The sequence below is a fragment of the Sinocyclocheilus grahami genome, unplaced genomic scaffold (assembly GCF_001515645.1).
Source record: "Sinocyclocheilus grahami isolate Dianchi unplaced genomic scaffold, SAMN03320097.WGS_v1.1 scaffold861.1, whole genome shotgun sequence".
Classification (NCBI taxonomy): domain Eukaryota; kingdom Metazoa; phylum Chordata; class Actinopteri; order Cypriniformes; family Cyprinidae; genus Sinocyclocheilus; species Sinocyclocheilus grahami.
The window spans coordinates 377347-392795 of record NW_015506040.1 but is presented as its reverse complement, the minus strand read 5'-3'; the positions used below and the strand labels follow the sequence as shown (position 1 = coordinate 392795).

Here is a 15449-nt window from a genome sequence, read left to right as displayed (position 1 = left end):
GGTCGAGACTAGACCGCTGCGGAGAACCGGGGCACTTCGCCAGGGACTGCCCTGCCCCGAGCCCCCGGCCCCGGGGAACGTCAGCCCTGGGAAACGACCTTGGAGTGAGGCAGTGAGGGGACCCTCACCCCCATCTTCGGCACCCCTCCACAATGACTGCCCTACTATGGGGCGCTGCGGGTTTGCCAGAGGACTGTACCTGGACTGTGTTATTGACGGGCAGCCCTGCAGCGCCCTGGTGGATACGGGGTCCACCATTTGCTAGCTACGAAAAGGACTGTTGTCAGGGATGGCCGGTCCTCTTCGGGAGGACTGGACCCCCACCAATACCGAACTGCTCACCGTCACGGGTGAAAGGACAGTAATGCCTGGGAAGAAGCTGTTGTCTGTGGTGGTGGGGACGTCATGGAGAGGCCGCCGCCTAGACACCAGTGCTCGCCGGCTCTGGCCCCCAGCCACCGCATGAGAGCTGCAGAGACTCAAGTGGAGCCCCGGGGGAATATTGCAGCTCAGACCAGCACATCCCAGCCGCTACCACCGCATGCTCCATTCACCTCCCCGTCACCTGAGACTGTTGCTGCTGTTGAGGAGTTGGGGCGGCGAAGCGGTGAGCATTTGAGCGTTCTGCAACAGGAGCAGTTACAACGCCTATTGAGAGACTTTGTAGACATTTTTGCAGCCCGAGAGAAGGACTGTACCAGGACAGCTTTGGTGCAGCATCACATTCATTTTTGCAGCCCGAGAGGAGGACTGTACCAGGACAGCTTTGGTGCAGCATCACATTGACACTGGCCCCGCTGCCCCCATTCGCTTGCGCCCCCACAGACTGCCTCTCGCCAAGCTGCCGAAGAAATGATCCGAGATATGGCAGCTAACGGCATTATTGAGCCCTCGTACAGTCCCTGGGCCGCACCCATGGTCATGGTGTGGAAGAAAACGGGGGGTGGTGCCCCTGCGTGGACTTTCGGCGGCTAAATACGGTCACCCGCAAGGACTCATTGATGATGCGTTGGATTATGTTGCTGGATCCTGTTGGTTCAGCTCTTTGGACTTGCGCAGCGGGTATTGGCAAGTGGAGCTGGCATCAGAGGCCCGCCCCAAAAACTGCGTTTACCATAGGGCAAGGACTGAGGAGTTGGGGCGGCGAAGCGGTGAGCATTTGAGCGTTCTGCAACAGGAGCAGTTACAACGCCTATTGAGAGACTTTGTAGACATTTTTGCAGCCCGAGAGAAGGACTGTACCAGGACAGCTTTGGTGCAGCATCACATTGACACTGGCCCCGCTGCCCCCATTCGCTTGCGCCCCCACAGACTGCCTCTCGCCAAGCTGCCGAAGAAATGATCCGAGATATGGCAGCTAACGGCATTATTGAGCCCTCGTACAGTCCCTGGGCCGCACCCATGGTCATGGTGTGGAAGAAAACGGGGGGTGGTGCCCCTGCGTGGACTTTCGGCGGCTAAATACGGTCACCCGCAAGGACTCATACCCGCTGCCGCGCATTGATGATGCGTTGGATTATGTTGCTGGATCCTGTTGGTTCAGCTCTTTGGACTTGCGCAGCGGGTATTGGCAAGTGGAGCTGGCATCAGAGGCCCGCCCCAAAAACTGCGTTTACCATAGGGCAAGGACTGTGGCAGTTTAAGGTGATGCCCTTTGGACTGTGTAATGCCCCGGACACCTTTGAGAGGCTGATGGAGCGGGTCCTTAAAGACATTCCCCGCACCCGCTGTGTGGTCTACTTGGACGATCTGTTGGTCCATGCCAGAGACTTTGACCAGGCTGTCCACAACTTACGGGAGGTCCTGACAGTCATCCATAGCACCGGGTTGCGGTTGAACCACCACCGAGCAGCTGAGGCAACAGCAGGTGAATGATCGAGTGTTGGTGAAGGTGAGGGGCTGGCTGGAGGCCCGAACACATCCGGACTGGCCAGCCGTGTCCTCCCAGGGGCCCAAGATCAAGTCGCTTCATTCTCAGTGGGGCAATCTGGAGCTCCACAATGACGTGATCTACAGGAGGTGGCAGGCACCGGGGGGATCGACTGTCTGCAACTCCTGGTTCCCCATGCTCTGCGGCCGGAGGTCTTCCATTGGGTTCATAGGGCAGCTGGAGCCAGCCATTTCGGGAACTCCAAGACGGAGACGGCTGCGTCAGCGGTTCTACTGGACAGGGTGTCGGCAGGATGCAGAGCTGCACGTTCACTGCTGTGATGTCTGCACGGCACAGAAGGGACCCAGCCGACACTCTCACGCGCCGTTGCAGCAGTATCTAGTCGGGGCGCCCATGGAGAGGATCGGGGTTGACATCCTGGGTCCGTTCCCCGTCACAGAGGCCGGCAACCGTTTTGTCCTGGTCGCTATGGACTATTTTACGAAGTGAAGTGGCCAGAGGCGTATGCGGTGCCGGATCAGGGTGCTTCCATGTCGGCGCAGCGACTAGTGGACGAGATGTTCGCCTGGTTCGGGGTGCCGGACGAGCTTCATAGTGACCAGGGGCAGAAGCCGGTTGTTCAGTGAGGTGTGCCAGCGGCTGGGGGTGAAGAAAACAAGAACCACTCCCCTCCACCCTCAAAGCGATGGACTGGTTGAGCGGTTCAACCGCACCCTGGCCACCCAACTTGCCATCTTGACCAGTCAGCACCAGAGAGACTGGGACCAGCATCTGCCCCTTGCCCTGTGGGCGTATAGGACAGCAGTGCAAGAGTCGAGCCAGTGCACACCGGCGGCGCTGATGTTTGGGAGGGAGCTCCGCACACCGGTGGATTTGGTGTTCGGGTCGCCCCCCGAGCCAGAGATTGCTGGTGGCCCAGAACTGGACTACTTCCGGCGATTGAAGTAGCTTCTGAGCATAGTCCATCAACTGGCCAGGGAGGCTCTAGAGGATGCTGGAGCCCACCAGAAGCGGCGTACGATGCCTGGGCCCACGGGCCTACCCTTGGGTCAGGGGACAGAGTGTGGGTGTTCTGCCCCCAGAGGAAGTGGGGGGTTGTCACCCAAACTGACTCATCATTGGCAGGGACCCGGGGAGATTCTGGACCAAATTTCGGAGGTGGTCTTCCGGGTCCGAATGCCTGGACGGTGTAGACGGGTGGTGCTTCATAAGGATCGGTTGGCACCGTACCACTCACTGGCCCCAGAACAAAAGACTGGTGGAAGCCAGGGCGGCTCCCCGCCATCCACTCCCAGCGCCGAGACCAACAATGACGGACTCAGGGCTGAGCCTGGCGCTGGGGGTAGAACGTCCTGTTCGACGATGGCCAGGCCATTTGCTGGATTTTGTTATGGGAGAATAGGGTTGTGGAGACACTAACCCTCTTGGTGGGGGGTTATGTAATGACCCGGCAGTGAGCGTTAGCAGCCAGGTGCATTATGGGTATTTGTTTAGAGTTGCTTTATGTGTTAATTAAGCAAGATGGTTGGGTTACTGTTTATGTTCAAGTTAGTTCGGGTGGGTTTGGTTCATTTACTGCCCTGTTATGAAAAAGTGTGGCTGTCACCGTCATGGAGAGAGATGTGTAGGGGAGGGACTTGGCGATATGGCCTTGCCTGTGTAAGTTCTTATTCTGTGTTCAGAATAAAAGGAGAAAGAAGACGGTACTGCCTCCTGCTGATTTGTTCTGTCTGTGCTTCTGCTCATAGAGACACTCATGGTCGTGCGGTGTATGGGACGCGAGTGCTTGCACTTTCCACTAACCAAATTAAAAGTTTCGATGTGTAGATGCTAGCACCCTGCTAGCAATTAGCTTAGCAAAAAGTTTAGTAGCCTAGCTTAGCTCCGGTTAGCCCCACGTTCTATAGAACAACCACGCGTTGTTACAGTAAACATACATACTCAATACTCGTACATACGCACAAACAAACACATAACATAGACTAACCATGTTCCGTACACAACGTTGTTCCGTACAGATGACGTTTTAGTGCCGATCGCTGAATAAATACTTCCAGGTTGGGGGTGTGTTAGAACGAGCCGTTTTAGGGGGGCGTGGCAGAGTCTTAACTTTGATAAAGAATATCTCTTTGGTTTTGAGACTTTAGTCTTTGCATCTTCAGGGATCTTATCTATGCACAATCAGCTTGTAACACTCCAAAGAGAAAGGAAAACTTGAAATCGCATCATATGACTCATTTAAGTCTGTCTAAATATCATTTAGTAATTGCAATGTCTTCTCGTCCATATCCTTTCCTTAGGAAGGTGTGCTAAATACTGATTAATGTAACATCAAAATACTATACATATTTATATATTTTGCTATTGTATTATGGAGTGACACTTTCATAAACTTTTCTATATTCCTCTGATTATATAATGGTAAATATTACAATATCATAGCACAACAACAGTGATCAGCAATAATGATAAGCCTAATACTCACTATAAAAATAATAAGATCATATAGATCATAACACAATCTCGGAGGTAAGAAGTGGATTATCCTTCACCTGAAATGTTTGTCTTTTCATGCTGAAATGCAGGCAAATGTTGGAACCACAGTCTCCACAAATCCCTTCACTCGACTGGGATGTTCTCTTTTATTCTGGAACTCTTGCATCATCAGAACAGGGCGTTCAACGCACCACCGTTTCCGTTTAAAAAACGTTTTGCACCGTTTTTGTCGGGGCTGAACGCACCCCAGGACTGAAACAATGACTTCATGAGCAACTTCATTTTGTGTCATGGACTCCTGAAAGCATAACATTTTTTTCTTAAAGACATAAATTGTACATTGAAATTGCTTTTAATTTATATAATCTAAAAATTATTATAACAACAATTAGCTGTTTTTTTTTAGCTGAAACAATTAGCTGTTTCTTATTATATGAATTTGATGAATTATGAATTATTATTGAATATGAAGCCAAACTATTTAAATGGATTCTTTAACAATTCTCTTAAGAAAACGTAAAACTGTTATGTATATTAAATTATATTATAAAAACGGTAGTTCCAGTCCTCGATTCTGATTGGTCAGCAGCACGGCTATGACCGCTTCACCCTTAGCAACATACGCAATCAATAATATAATAATAATAATAATAATAAATAATAATTTATGTATGTTATAATAATAATAATAATATAGCATCAAAACTGTTTCATTTATTATGTATTTCGACAGAATTAACTGTTTGTTATTTATTTGATGAAGTATGAGTGACCCCTGCTGGCGTTATGTTGCATCTTTCATCGTTAATTTTGAGACCCCGATATCATATATGGTGTTAAAAAATAAATGACACAGCGGATGATAAAGCTCCATTAGATGAGGCATGTTCAGAACATTCTCTTGCCATTTACTGTTGCTGTCAGGAACTATTTTTAGCGGATAGACAGCATTTAACGAACTTAACATTTCAATACATACATTTTTGGTTTGAATATGTTTTTATTGTGTGGTAACCGTTTTATAAAAGCAATAAGGTACTCGAGGCCGTGCTGCATCGTGAATAAATCACGGCTGAAGGGCGTTTTTAGGCACGACCGAAGCGAATGCAGGAAAAACTACATGCAGGAAAAATGCAGGAAAAACTACATTTTTGATGCAGGAAAAACTACATTTCCCATGATGCTCTGTGCTCGTATCTAGTGACGCGTTTTGCTCCCAGACGGAAGGCTAGTGCTGTACACAAACAACTCCAGAGGTTTTCAAGAGGGAATAATTCATATTTCATTCACTACAGGGATGCAATGTAAGTTGCGATTCATTACTGATTTTCGTTGTCGTGTTTTGTATTACATAGGTCAGTTTTATGGTTCGTTAATTCCAAAAAGCAACCATTTGAGATGGCCAAGTAGTCGATGATTAGTTTTTTGTAGAGACTTAATTTGTTTACACTCATCATGTGGTATGAGATTGAATGACAGTACAGTATCAGCATCATTTTCTGAGCTCATCTTGGTACATGCTGTTGTTAGTGTATCGTTATTTTTAGTATCTGACATTACATAATGCTTTAATGTTGCTGGTAAACGTGTTACTGTCATTCTGTACAATACATCTCACTTTTGATTCGATCAAATCAATAAGGAACAATGGGTTAAGTATTATTACTGCTATTTTTTATCATTCTTTTATTGTTTATATTCTATTATTGTTGTAATATTGTTTTTATTTTTAATTACAATGTATATTTTGTCTTAATTCTTAATAAATGTATTTATAATTTAAATCAAGAAATCGTTATGAATCTTTAAGAAATGTTAAAAATGTTTCTTTCAGACTGGAAAAGTAGAAGCTGAAAGAGGGAAAAACTCTCTCAGCCAAAGACGGTTCTTGCAGCCATGGCTTCTGAACTCCATGAAGTGATTTTTATGGCCAAGCGAGAGCGACACAAGAATCTTTTCCTGAACTACAGAAACCTCAACATTTTCCCTGTGGAGCTCCTCAGAGATGAAGGGATGCAGTTCCTGGAGCGTCTCTTCATGAAGAGAAACTCCCTCACAACACTTGTAAGATCTCAGTCCTTGTGCTGTTAGTCTTCATTTTTGCTTAGGTCCTGTATTGAAATATTATAAATATATTTTGCATCCTAATACTGTTTTCCTCCTGTCAGCCAGAGAACCTGGCTCAGAAACTTCCCAACTTGATAGAATTGTGAGTATTAATCTTTGTTATACTCTTCAGTCTTCTTGGTGTTATGACAATGTTATATTAGTTGTCAGTGTGTTGTAATATTACTGTTGTCCAATAGAGGTCCCTCAAACTTTGGGACGTTTTCTTACCCACCCGTAAACAATAGCTACAGGTGCATCTAAATAAATTATAATGTCGTGAAAAAGTTCATTTATTTCAGCATCTTCAAAAAGCTGGTCAGCAGAAGGAAGCATGAAGTGCTCCAAAATTTCTTGGTAAACGGGTGCAGTGACGTTGGTTTTCAAAAAACACATTGGACTAACACCAGCAGATGACATTGCACCCCAAATCATCACAGACTGTGGAAACTTCACAATCATTTTGCTTGACAATCCTCATAAGGCTGCGGTTCTCTCGGTTGGTTGTGCATCTTTTTCTTCCACACTTTTTCCTTCCACTCAACTTTCTGTTAACATGCTTGGATACAGCACTCTGTGAACAGCCAGCTTCTTTGGCAATGAATGTTTGTGGCTTACCCTCCTTGTGAAGGGTGTCAATGATTGTCTTCTGGACAACTGTCAGATGAGCAGTCTTCCCCATGATTGTGTAGCCTAGTGAACCAAACTGAGAGATCATTTTGAAGGCTCAGGAAACCTTTGCAGGTGTTTTGAGTTGATTAGCTGATTGGCATGTCACCATATTCTAATTTGTTGAGATAGTGAATTGGTGGGTTTTGTTAAATGTGAGACAAAATCATTACAATTAAAAGAACCAAAGACTTGAACTACTTCAGTCTGTGTGCATTGAATTTATTTAATACACGAGTTTCACAATTTGAGTTGAATTACTGAAATAAATGAACTTTTCCACGACATTCTAATTTATTGAGATGCACCTGTATATGATGTAAATTGGTCAAATCTGAGTTTGTTAAAATATCATTATTTGTACTACACCTGATGAAAAACAAGATTATGAAACAGTCCTGCAATCTATTTTGTTTGTTTTGATTTAGGTACCTGCACTCAAACAATATTGTGATAATTCCTCAAGGTAACGTTATCTCGTGATTATACAGTATTTAGCAATATTTCGATGTCAGGCACCTTATGCATTACATGATACATAATGTTGTTTTCTAGCAATTGGCAATCTAGCGAAGCTGCAGTCACTGGACCTGAGTGACAACGCTCTTCAGGTCATCTGTCCAGAGATCGGTCAACTGCGCTCATTACGACATCTGCGATTGGCCAACAATCAACTGAAATTCCTCCCGCAAGGTGAGTCGCAAACATTTATCAGCATTAATCCAAAAAACTGAGAATGTTTGAGCTGTTGCTACTGATTATAGTGATTATCAATTCTGATGTGCACAGAAAAGCCTAATAATAAACAAAAAGTAAAACAAAAAAAGAATCGCTGAATATGTGGTTTTACTGCTTTACCATGCTTAAGAACATTAAAAATAATATTTCGGATTGAATATAAATAATTACGTGCTACATGCTGCAATTAAAACAGAAAATAATTTTGCTTTATCTGTACATGCTTTTATAAACCGGATATATTCCAGTCGCTGAAGGAACTCTGTGTGGTTTGAACTGAATTATTTGCAGAAGATTGTGAAAAATGAGAGCGGAATATAAATGCAGTGCTGCCTTCCTGCAACAGTGTAATTAATAATGTTTCTAGTTAAACAGTCCATTTAATTCATAGACAATATCTGTAAAAAAAATTCTGCCTGTGTAATTAAGCAGCTTTAACTGCATCAAATAATGTCTCACTCAAAAGCCGAGTATGAGGAAACTGCATGAGCAGAAGCTTTTAAACCTGCAGTTATTAAACTTCATTCAGCGAGGAAACTTTGATTTTTGTGCTCAACATGACACATAAATGTTTCTGAGGAGTAAAACTTCATAAAGAGACTGTGGGGAAATCATTAAGCTCTTTGACACTCTCTTTAAATGCTTTGCTTCAAAACACGCTGTTGTTTTATATCAGTCTTTTTATTGCTCTTTCCAATTTTAATTGGGCAGTGTTTCATCTGAAGCCGAGACTGTTCATGGCTTTAATTTATCATATGTGAGTTATTCCAAACTAAGTGTTTTACAGTTAATTGTTCCACCAGTTTCAAGCATATTTAACTAGTGACATGCATTGCACACATGTGGGAAGGTGTGATTTAAATTTTTTTTTTGGTTCCTTTTCAATGTCACATAAAGTACCAACTCCTGTTTTTGCCAGCAGAGGGCATAGGGTGACTCCCTAGGGTTATAATATCTTGCTTTTACCTGATTGAAACTTGTATATGTGCTTGTATTGGTAGAGCTGGGAGATCTCCGAGAGCTGGAGACTCTCGATGTGTCCGTGAACCTCCTGAGGACTCTTCCAGAGCGTCTGCACCAGTGTCTGTCCCTGCAGTGCCTGACAGCAGACCGCAACCTGCTGCACTGCCTTCCTCGTCTGCTCTGTCTGCTGCCCGAACTCAATGAGCTCTCCATGGCTGCCAACTGCCTGACATCACTGCCCCTGGGTGAGAAGATAAGACAGTGCTATCAAGAAAGTTAACTTTACATGTATACAATAGGTCAAGGTTTTGGGGGTCAGTAAGATTTTTTTATTTGTATGATTGTTTTTAAAGAATTGAATACTTTTGTTCAACAAGAATTCATGAAGTTGAAAGTAAAGACATTTATTATGTAGCAAAAAAGAATATTTCAAATAAATGCTTTCTATTCATGAAAGAATTCTGAAAAAATATTCAAAATTGGTAATAATATGAAACGTTTCTTGAGGAGCAAATCAGCACATTAGAATGATTTCTGAAGGATCATGTGACACTGAAGACTGGAGTAATGATGCTGAAAATTCAGCTCTGATCACAGGAATAAATGACGTTTTAAAATATATTCAAATAAAAAAAGTTATTTTAAATCATAATAATATTTCACAAAATTTCTGTCTTTACTGTATTTTTCATCAAATAAATGCAGCCTCAGTGAGCATAGGAGACTTCTTTTAAAAACATTTTTAAAAAATGCTACTGAAGTACTGATCCCAAACTTTTTGAAGGGATCCATACAAGTTCTGTGAAACCATATGATGGCTTTTTGTGAGGAACAGACCAAAAGGGATTCATATTTGAGAGCTACACCTTTGAGAGAGAGGTTTTCTGTTCCTCGCTTTAGACATCTTGGAATTGCACAAAAACCAGGTGAATTATTTGACATTGTTGCTGATATACTGATGTTTTATATTTCTGTCAGATCTGGGGCGCTCCATGGAGCTGCAGTTTGTCTTTGTGGACAACAACGCTCATCTAAAGGGACTTCCATCGTATCTTTATAACAAAGTCATCGGCTGCAGTGGGTGAGTGAGTTTGTTGTTGTTTGTTGTCGTGAAATTTCAAACTTGACGTTTAAATAAATTACTATAAAGTAGAGCTGGTGATCCATTAAAAAATTAACTAATTAATTGCACATATTTCTGTAATTACTCATGATTAATCACATTTAGCATTTTAATTGTGTAATCATAAGTATATGATATCAATATGATAACAAATATAGTCCCGCATTTTAAAGTTGAAATATTCACAGAAATTAACATTATTTTCCCCAGCTCATTCATAGGCCAGACATAAAGAAATAAATGTATTAAGTGCAAGAGAATTAGATTTTATTTTACAAAGAATCCCAAAAATAAATTTCGCCATTTCTACAAAAATATTAAGCAGCACAGGGGTTTTCAACATTAATAATCACCAAATTCTGAAGGATCATGTGACACTGAAGACTGGAGTAAAGCTGAAAATCAGCTTTGCATCACAGAAATAAAATACATTTTAAAATATATTACAATAGAAAACAGTTATTTTAAATTGTAATTTTCACAATATTACAGTTTTTACTGTATTTCTGATCAAATTAATTTAGCCTTGATGAGCAATAAGATACTTTTTTTTTAAATTTGAAATATCTTACTTGAACAGTAGTGCATGTCCCCTTTAAATGCACATGCATTCTGGGATTGACCTAACATCCTCACTTCCACACATTCAACTTTTCTTACATTCAGAAAAATTCTCTCCTGCTTTCTGTCTCCTCTCATTCTCTCTCTCACGATGTTTTCTCTGACCCCTGTCACTTCCTCTATCTCCTCATCTTCCTGTGCATTTGATTGGTTGAAATGAGCAGCGCTTGCTCCACTGCCCGTCATGTTCCATCTGTAATGCAACGCTGTGGTTTTGGTATCAACATCCAGCAGCGTAACCCAATCATCTTGCTCGACTGCTGCTCTCAGCTACTTCACGTGCATTAAGAGATCTAATCCACTCGCCAATTACCTCTTACCCTGAGTGTTCGGCTGATGTTTGGAGATGAGTGGTGCTCGGTTCACGTGTGCGAGCGAGAGAAAGGCGATTTGTTTAAGGAATTCTTTAACATTTGCTTCTTTCACTCCTGTAATACTCTCTGTTTTCAGTCTCAGGTCGTGTGTGTGTGTGTGGTGAACTCATACCAGGAAACCCTTGCTGTTTCAATAGCACTTCATCGACCAGCCTTGTAAAAGCATATATGTTGTGGGAGGAACATGACCTCCCTTATATACGCACACATTAATATGCATATATATTTTGATTTCAGGTATGAAAGCTTGTTCCCTGTGAGATAGTTTAACTTAAGCTAACCATACCAAAAATGTACATTAGGTTGCTTTGACCTCTTGTCTTTTTGATACTCCATTATTTGGTTTTTGGTAAGGTGAGTTATATCACTATTGTTCTTACTTAATCTTACAATAATTTTTTTTTTTAAATCCCTAAACCTAAATGTTCGATACTTAGTGTGGCTTGTTGAGATTTGGCTTATCATTTTTGCCTGGCATAAACAGGTGCAAAAATTTGTGGTAAATCAATATATATCGCCAAGACCAATATATTGGCTGCTATTTGTAATTTTTTAATTATCAGCAATTAGCATTTGTTATAATTTACAATTTTTTGTAATAATTTATAAAAATGCAACTGTTCAATGTTAGCTCATTTTCAATAAATAATATTAGCAGATAAACGTTTTTATTTTAAGAATATATTTGTAAATTATTTAATTAATATTAATGAAGAGAAGTATTTTTCATTGTTAGTTCATGTTAACTGATGTAGTTAACTAATGTTAACAAATAGAACCTTATTATAAAGTGTTACCATATATTTATAAGATGTTAATATATATATATATATATATATATATATTCAACCTTATATCAGCCATCAGCAAATATTGACAAAACCTGTATCGTTGACCACTATCAAAAATCTCATAAACTTGCAATGAAGAAAGGATCTTAGCCGTATCTAGAGACCAGAATATCATCAGCAGGGGTTGCATCCAATGTTTTGCTTTCTAAAAAAAAAAAAAACATATTTTTTTGCATTTTACTTAGCACACATACTTATGTTACATTTCAGATAATACACCTAGGTTAATTGCATTATAAGATATTTTGAAAGTTCATATCAAGCGTTTTCCTTCAGATTTTCTTAAGCTCAAACTTAACATTTGCATACAAATGTTTGGAAATACACTTGAAATAGGTCTGTACATATTATAAGTGGATGTTCTTTCTTGCTCTTTGTATTTCTCACACAGAACCACTGTGAGTTTTGTAGCGTACTGCTGCTCTAGCTATTGTCTGAGGACGTTTGACCTGCAGGGCTGACGTCTCACATCTGCTCATGGTGCTTTCATCTTCACGAAGGACTTGAAGAATATCACCAGAGATCACCTGAGCTTCTGAGACATTTGACAGAGGATCTCCATAACCGCCATTACAGTATGTCCTTCTTCTGTGTGTAGCAGCATCTAACAAAAGCAGCAGTTGGTTAATACTGATTGCATTTCACAAATGAATGTAGAAAGAAATGAAACAAAGTGTATTTCAATCAGTGGCCCATACAAACTGTGAAGTATTGTTTGTGTTGGGATTGTTACGGTTTACTGTAACCAAAAAGGTTCAGGCTTTAATCGGTGGAGGTTTCTTGAGAAACTTAACATTTATTCTGTGTTTTAAAGACTACCATCTTGATATACTTAACACTGACGAGTTTTAGGTGAGATCTGGATGTTTTTGTTTCCATTTGAAAGGAACTTTACTGAAATGTCATGTTGCTTCAGATTCATATTTCACTACTGTATTTAACCGCGACACAATACTTAACTTTAAAAGTGGCTTTTTAAAGATAAATGTGTTTAATTTCAATCTGAGGCTCAAGTGTTTGTATGCTGTTGGAAGTGACCAGCACTCAGCTCTTTTCAAAGAAAATCATGTGTGAAGTTTTGGAAAATAAAGTGTTATTTTTCAAAAAATACTGTTATAAAATGCCAATTGACTTTTATGAAAAACATGCAGTTGATTGTATTGAAGGCAGCTTCAAGGGATTGTTCTATTTTTGTGTGAGATAATGTTTTCAAAAGACTAAGACACATGAATTGTGGAGATTTGCTGGTACTACACTACATCTGTCAGTCAGTGTGCATCTCTCAGTTTTGCTGCAGTAAACCATCGCTGTTCAGCTTTCAGTATTTAGAATATTCTCTGTCTCTTTAATTAGATGTGAGCAAGAGGGTGACTTTCTTAAAGGGACAGTTCACCCAAAACTGAAAATTACCCCATGATTTACTCACGCACAAGCCATCCTAGGTGCATATGACTTTCTTCTTTCAGACAAATACAATCAGAGTTACATTAAAAAAAAGTACTGGGTCTTCCAAGCTTTATAATGGCAATGAATGGGTGTTGAGATTTTGAAGCAAAATCATAAAAATCCTCCACACGGCTCCAGGGGGTTAATAAAGGCCTTCTGAAGCAAAGCAATGCGTTTGTGTAAGAAAACTATCTATATAAACTGTAATCTCTAGCGTACAACAGTTAGCGGAAGCTAGAGATTACGGACTATAAAGTTTTAAATATGGATATTTTTCTTACAAACGCATCACTTCGCTTCAGAAGGCCTTTATGTGGAGTACTTTTTATGATGGATGGATGCACTTTATCTTGCTTCAAAATCTCAACCACCATTCACTGCCATTATAAAGCTTGGAGGAGCCAGCACATTTTTTAGTACTCCGATTGTATTCGTCTTAAAAGAAGAAAGTCATGTACACCTGGCTTGAGGGTGGGTAGATCGTGGGATAATTTTTTGGGTGAACTATCCCTTTAAGTTAATGTCTGGAATGGATGTTACGGTTACAGTTTTCTTAAATAAGCCAGGTCTTCCACAGAATTTTCTCTTGAGAGTGTTAGTTCAGCTAAACTTTTTACATGTTACACTATCATTTTATTGGCACTTCTAACTGAACAATTGTGCTCTTCTTGTAATGTTTGGCAATAATAACCATGTTTAAAACCTCTCTTGTGTTATTTCTTATTTCAGATGTGTGCTTATTAAGTTAAATTTAATTCATATTGAGCCATTTTGAATTGTGAATGTAACTGTCTTTATATTGTGAAGATGCAATTGATACACAGAATCATCTGTCTCTGAGACAGGTCAGAGCTGGCATAGTGTAGCAAGGCTTTTATCCACTTTTTTCCTTGCCGTAAAAATGGGTGCGGCCATTTGTAAATTCTATGGGTCTAGCTTCCGGTCTCATCTGCATCCAGCTATTTTTAGCTGTACAAAACAGTTCGTTTTGCTGCCTGATATTGAAAATTGGTGTGTTGTTTTAATGTATTATCTTAATTATGAACACACTGGTTTGTAGTGCAAACAGTTTTACCGTTTCCTGCACTTTGTTATTATTCTCCTCGTTATTTACCTATAGCGGTTAATGATCCGGAAGTCTCGCCCATAGGCTTACTTCCGCGTTGAAGAAAAAGGTGGATATGGCATTCATCTTTACACAGAATTTAGAGACACTTAGGAACAATATTGCTTGTGATATTTTTATGTATATCATCTGGAAATGTTCAGGCAACAGAGTTCAATGAAAGGTCCACTGTGTGTCTGAGAATTGAAATACCATCTTTAATATTGACAGTATTTTACTCTTCCACTGCTCAAAGCTAAATAAACACTTGCATTCAGTACTGTGCTTTCTGAAAACGACCTTTGCTTCGACTTTATGCAATATATATATATTTTAAAATGATTTTCACTCTATATGCATTTAATTTGGAAGTTGTTAAAGTAAATATATGCAAATATAATCACGTCTGATTGCTTGTGCAGATGGAATTTTCAAGGTTGTTGTTTTGATTTTTTTTTCTGTGTATGTTTGGTATGAAAAGATTTAATAAGATCTTACTGTTTGCAAATTGGCTTTGCAGACTGGAAGCAGATATTCACTTCATACCATTCAGCTCTGACTTCACTGAAAGTGTAACATTCCGGCTTCCGTGTTTAGACATCTCATAAATCACCCTGAATGAAACGTGTATTGTAATATATTTTCCTGTTTCTGACAATATATATTCCCTGTGACAAGCCAACAGATGTCTCTCCTTCCTGCTGTTCATCTTCTCACGAAAATTTCAGAAAATGACATTTAGTTATCTACAGTAAAGTAGATTACTGTAAGGAGATTTTCTTTAAGTAGTTTTCTCTATCAATTTTTACACCTTTGACAGATAGATAGATGCACGTGTTTTTTTTCCATATGTGTTGATATAGTTATGCACAAATATGTTTATTATTATTTGTGACCCTGGAGCACAAAAGCAGTCTTAAGTCGCTGAGCTATATTTGTAGCAATAGCCAAAAATACATTGTATGGGTCAAAATTATCGATTTTTCTTTTATGCCAAAAATCATTTGGATAATAAGTAAAGATCATGTTCCATGAAGACATTTTGTAAATTACCTACCGTAAATTT

The 15449-nt window shown here is 40.4% G+C and overlaps 1 protein-coding gene across 1 annotated transcript; it reads left to right on the top strand.

The window, feature by feature from the left end:
* The first annotated feature begins 5598 nt into the window (after window positions 1–5598).
* On the top strand, window positions 5599–9948 carry LOC107563201 (leucine-rich repeat-containing protein 28-like). Its single transcript, XM_016248009.1, has 7 exons — window positions 5599–5691; window positions 6222–6451; window positions 6556–6596; window positions 7591–7628; window positions 7718–7855; window positions 8902–9108; window positions 9842–9948. Exons 2-7 carry the CDS (start codon window positions 6284–6286, stop codon window positions 9946–9948), a joined length of 699 nt encoding a protein of 232 aa, XP_016103495.1. The 5' UTR covers window positions 5599–5691; window positions 6222–6283.
* The last annotated feature ends 5501 nt before the right edge of the window (window positions 9949–15449 follow it).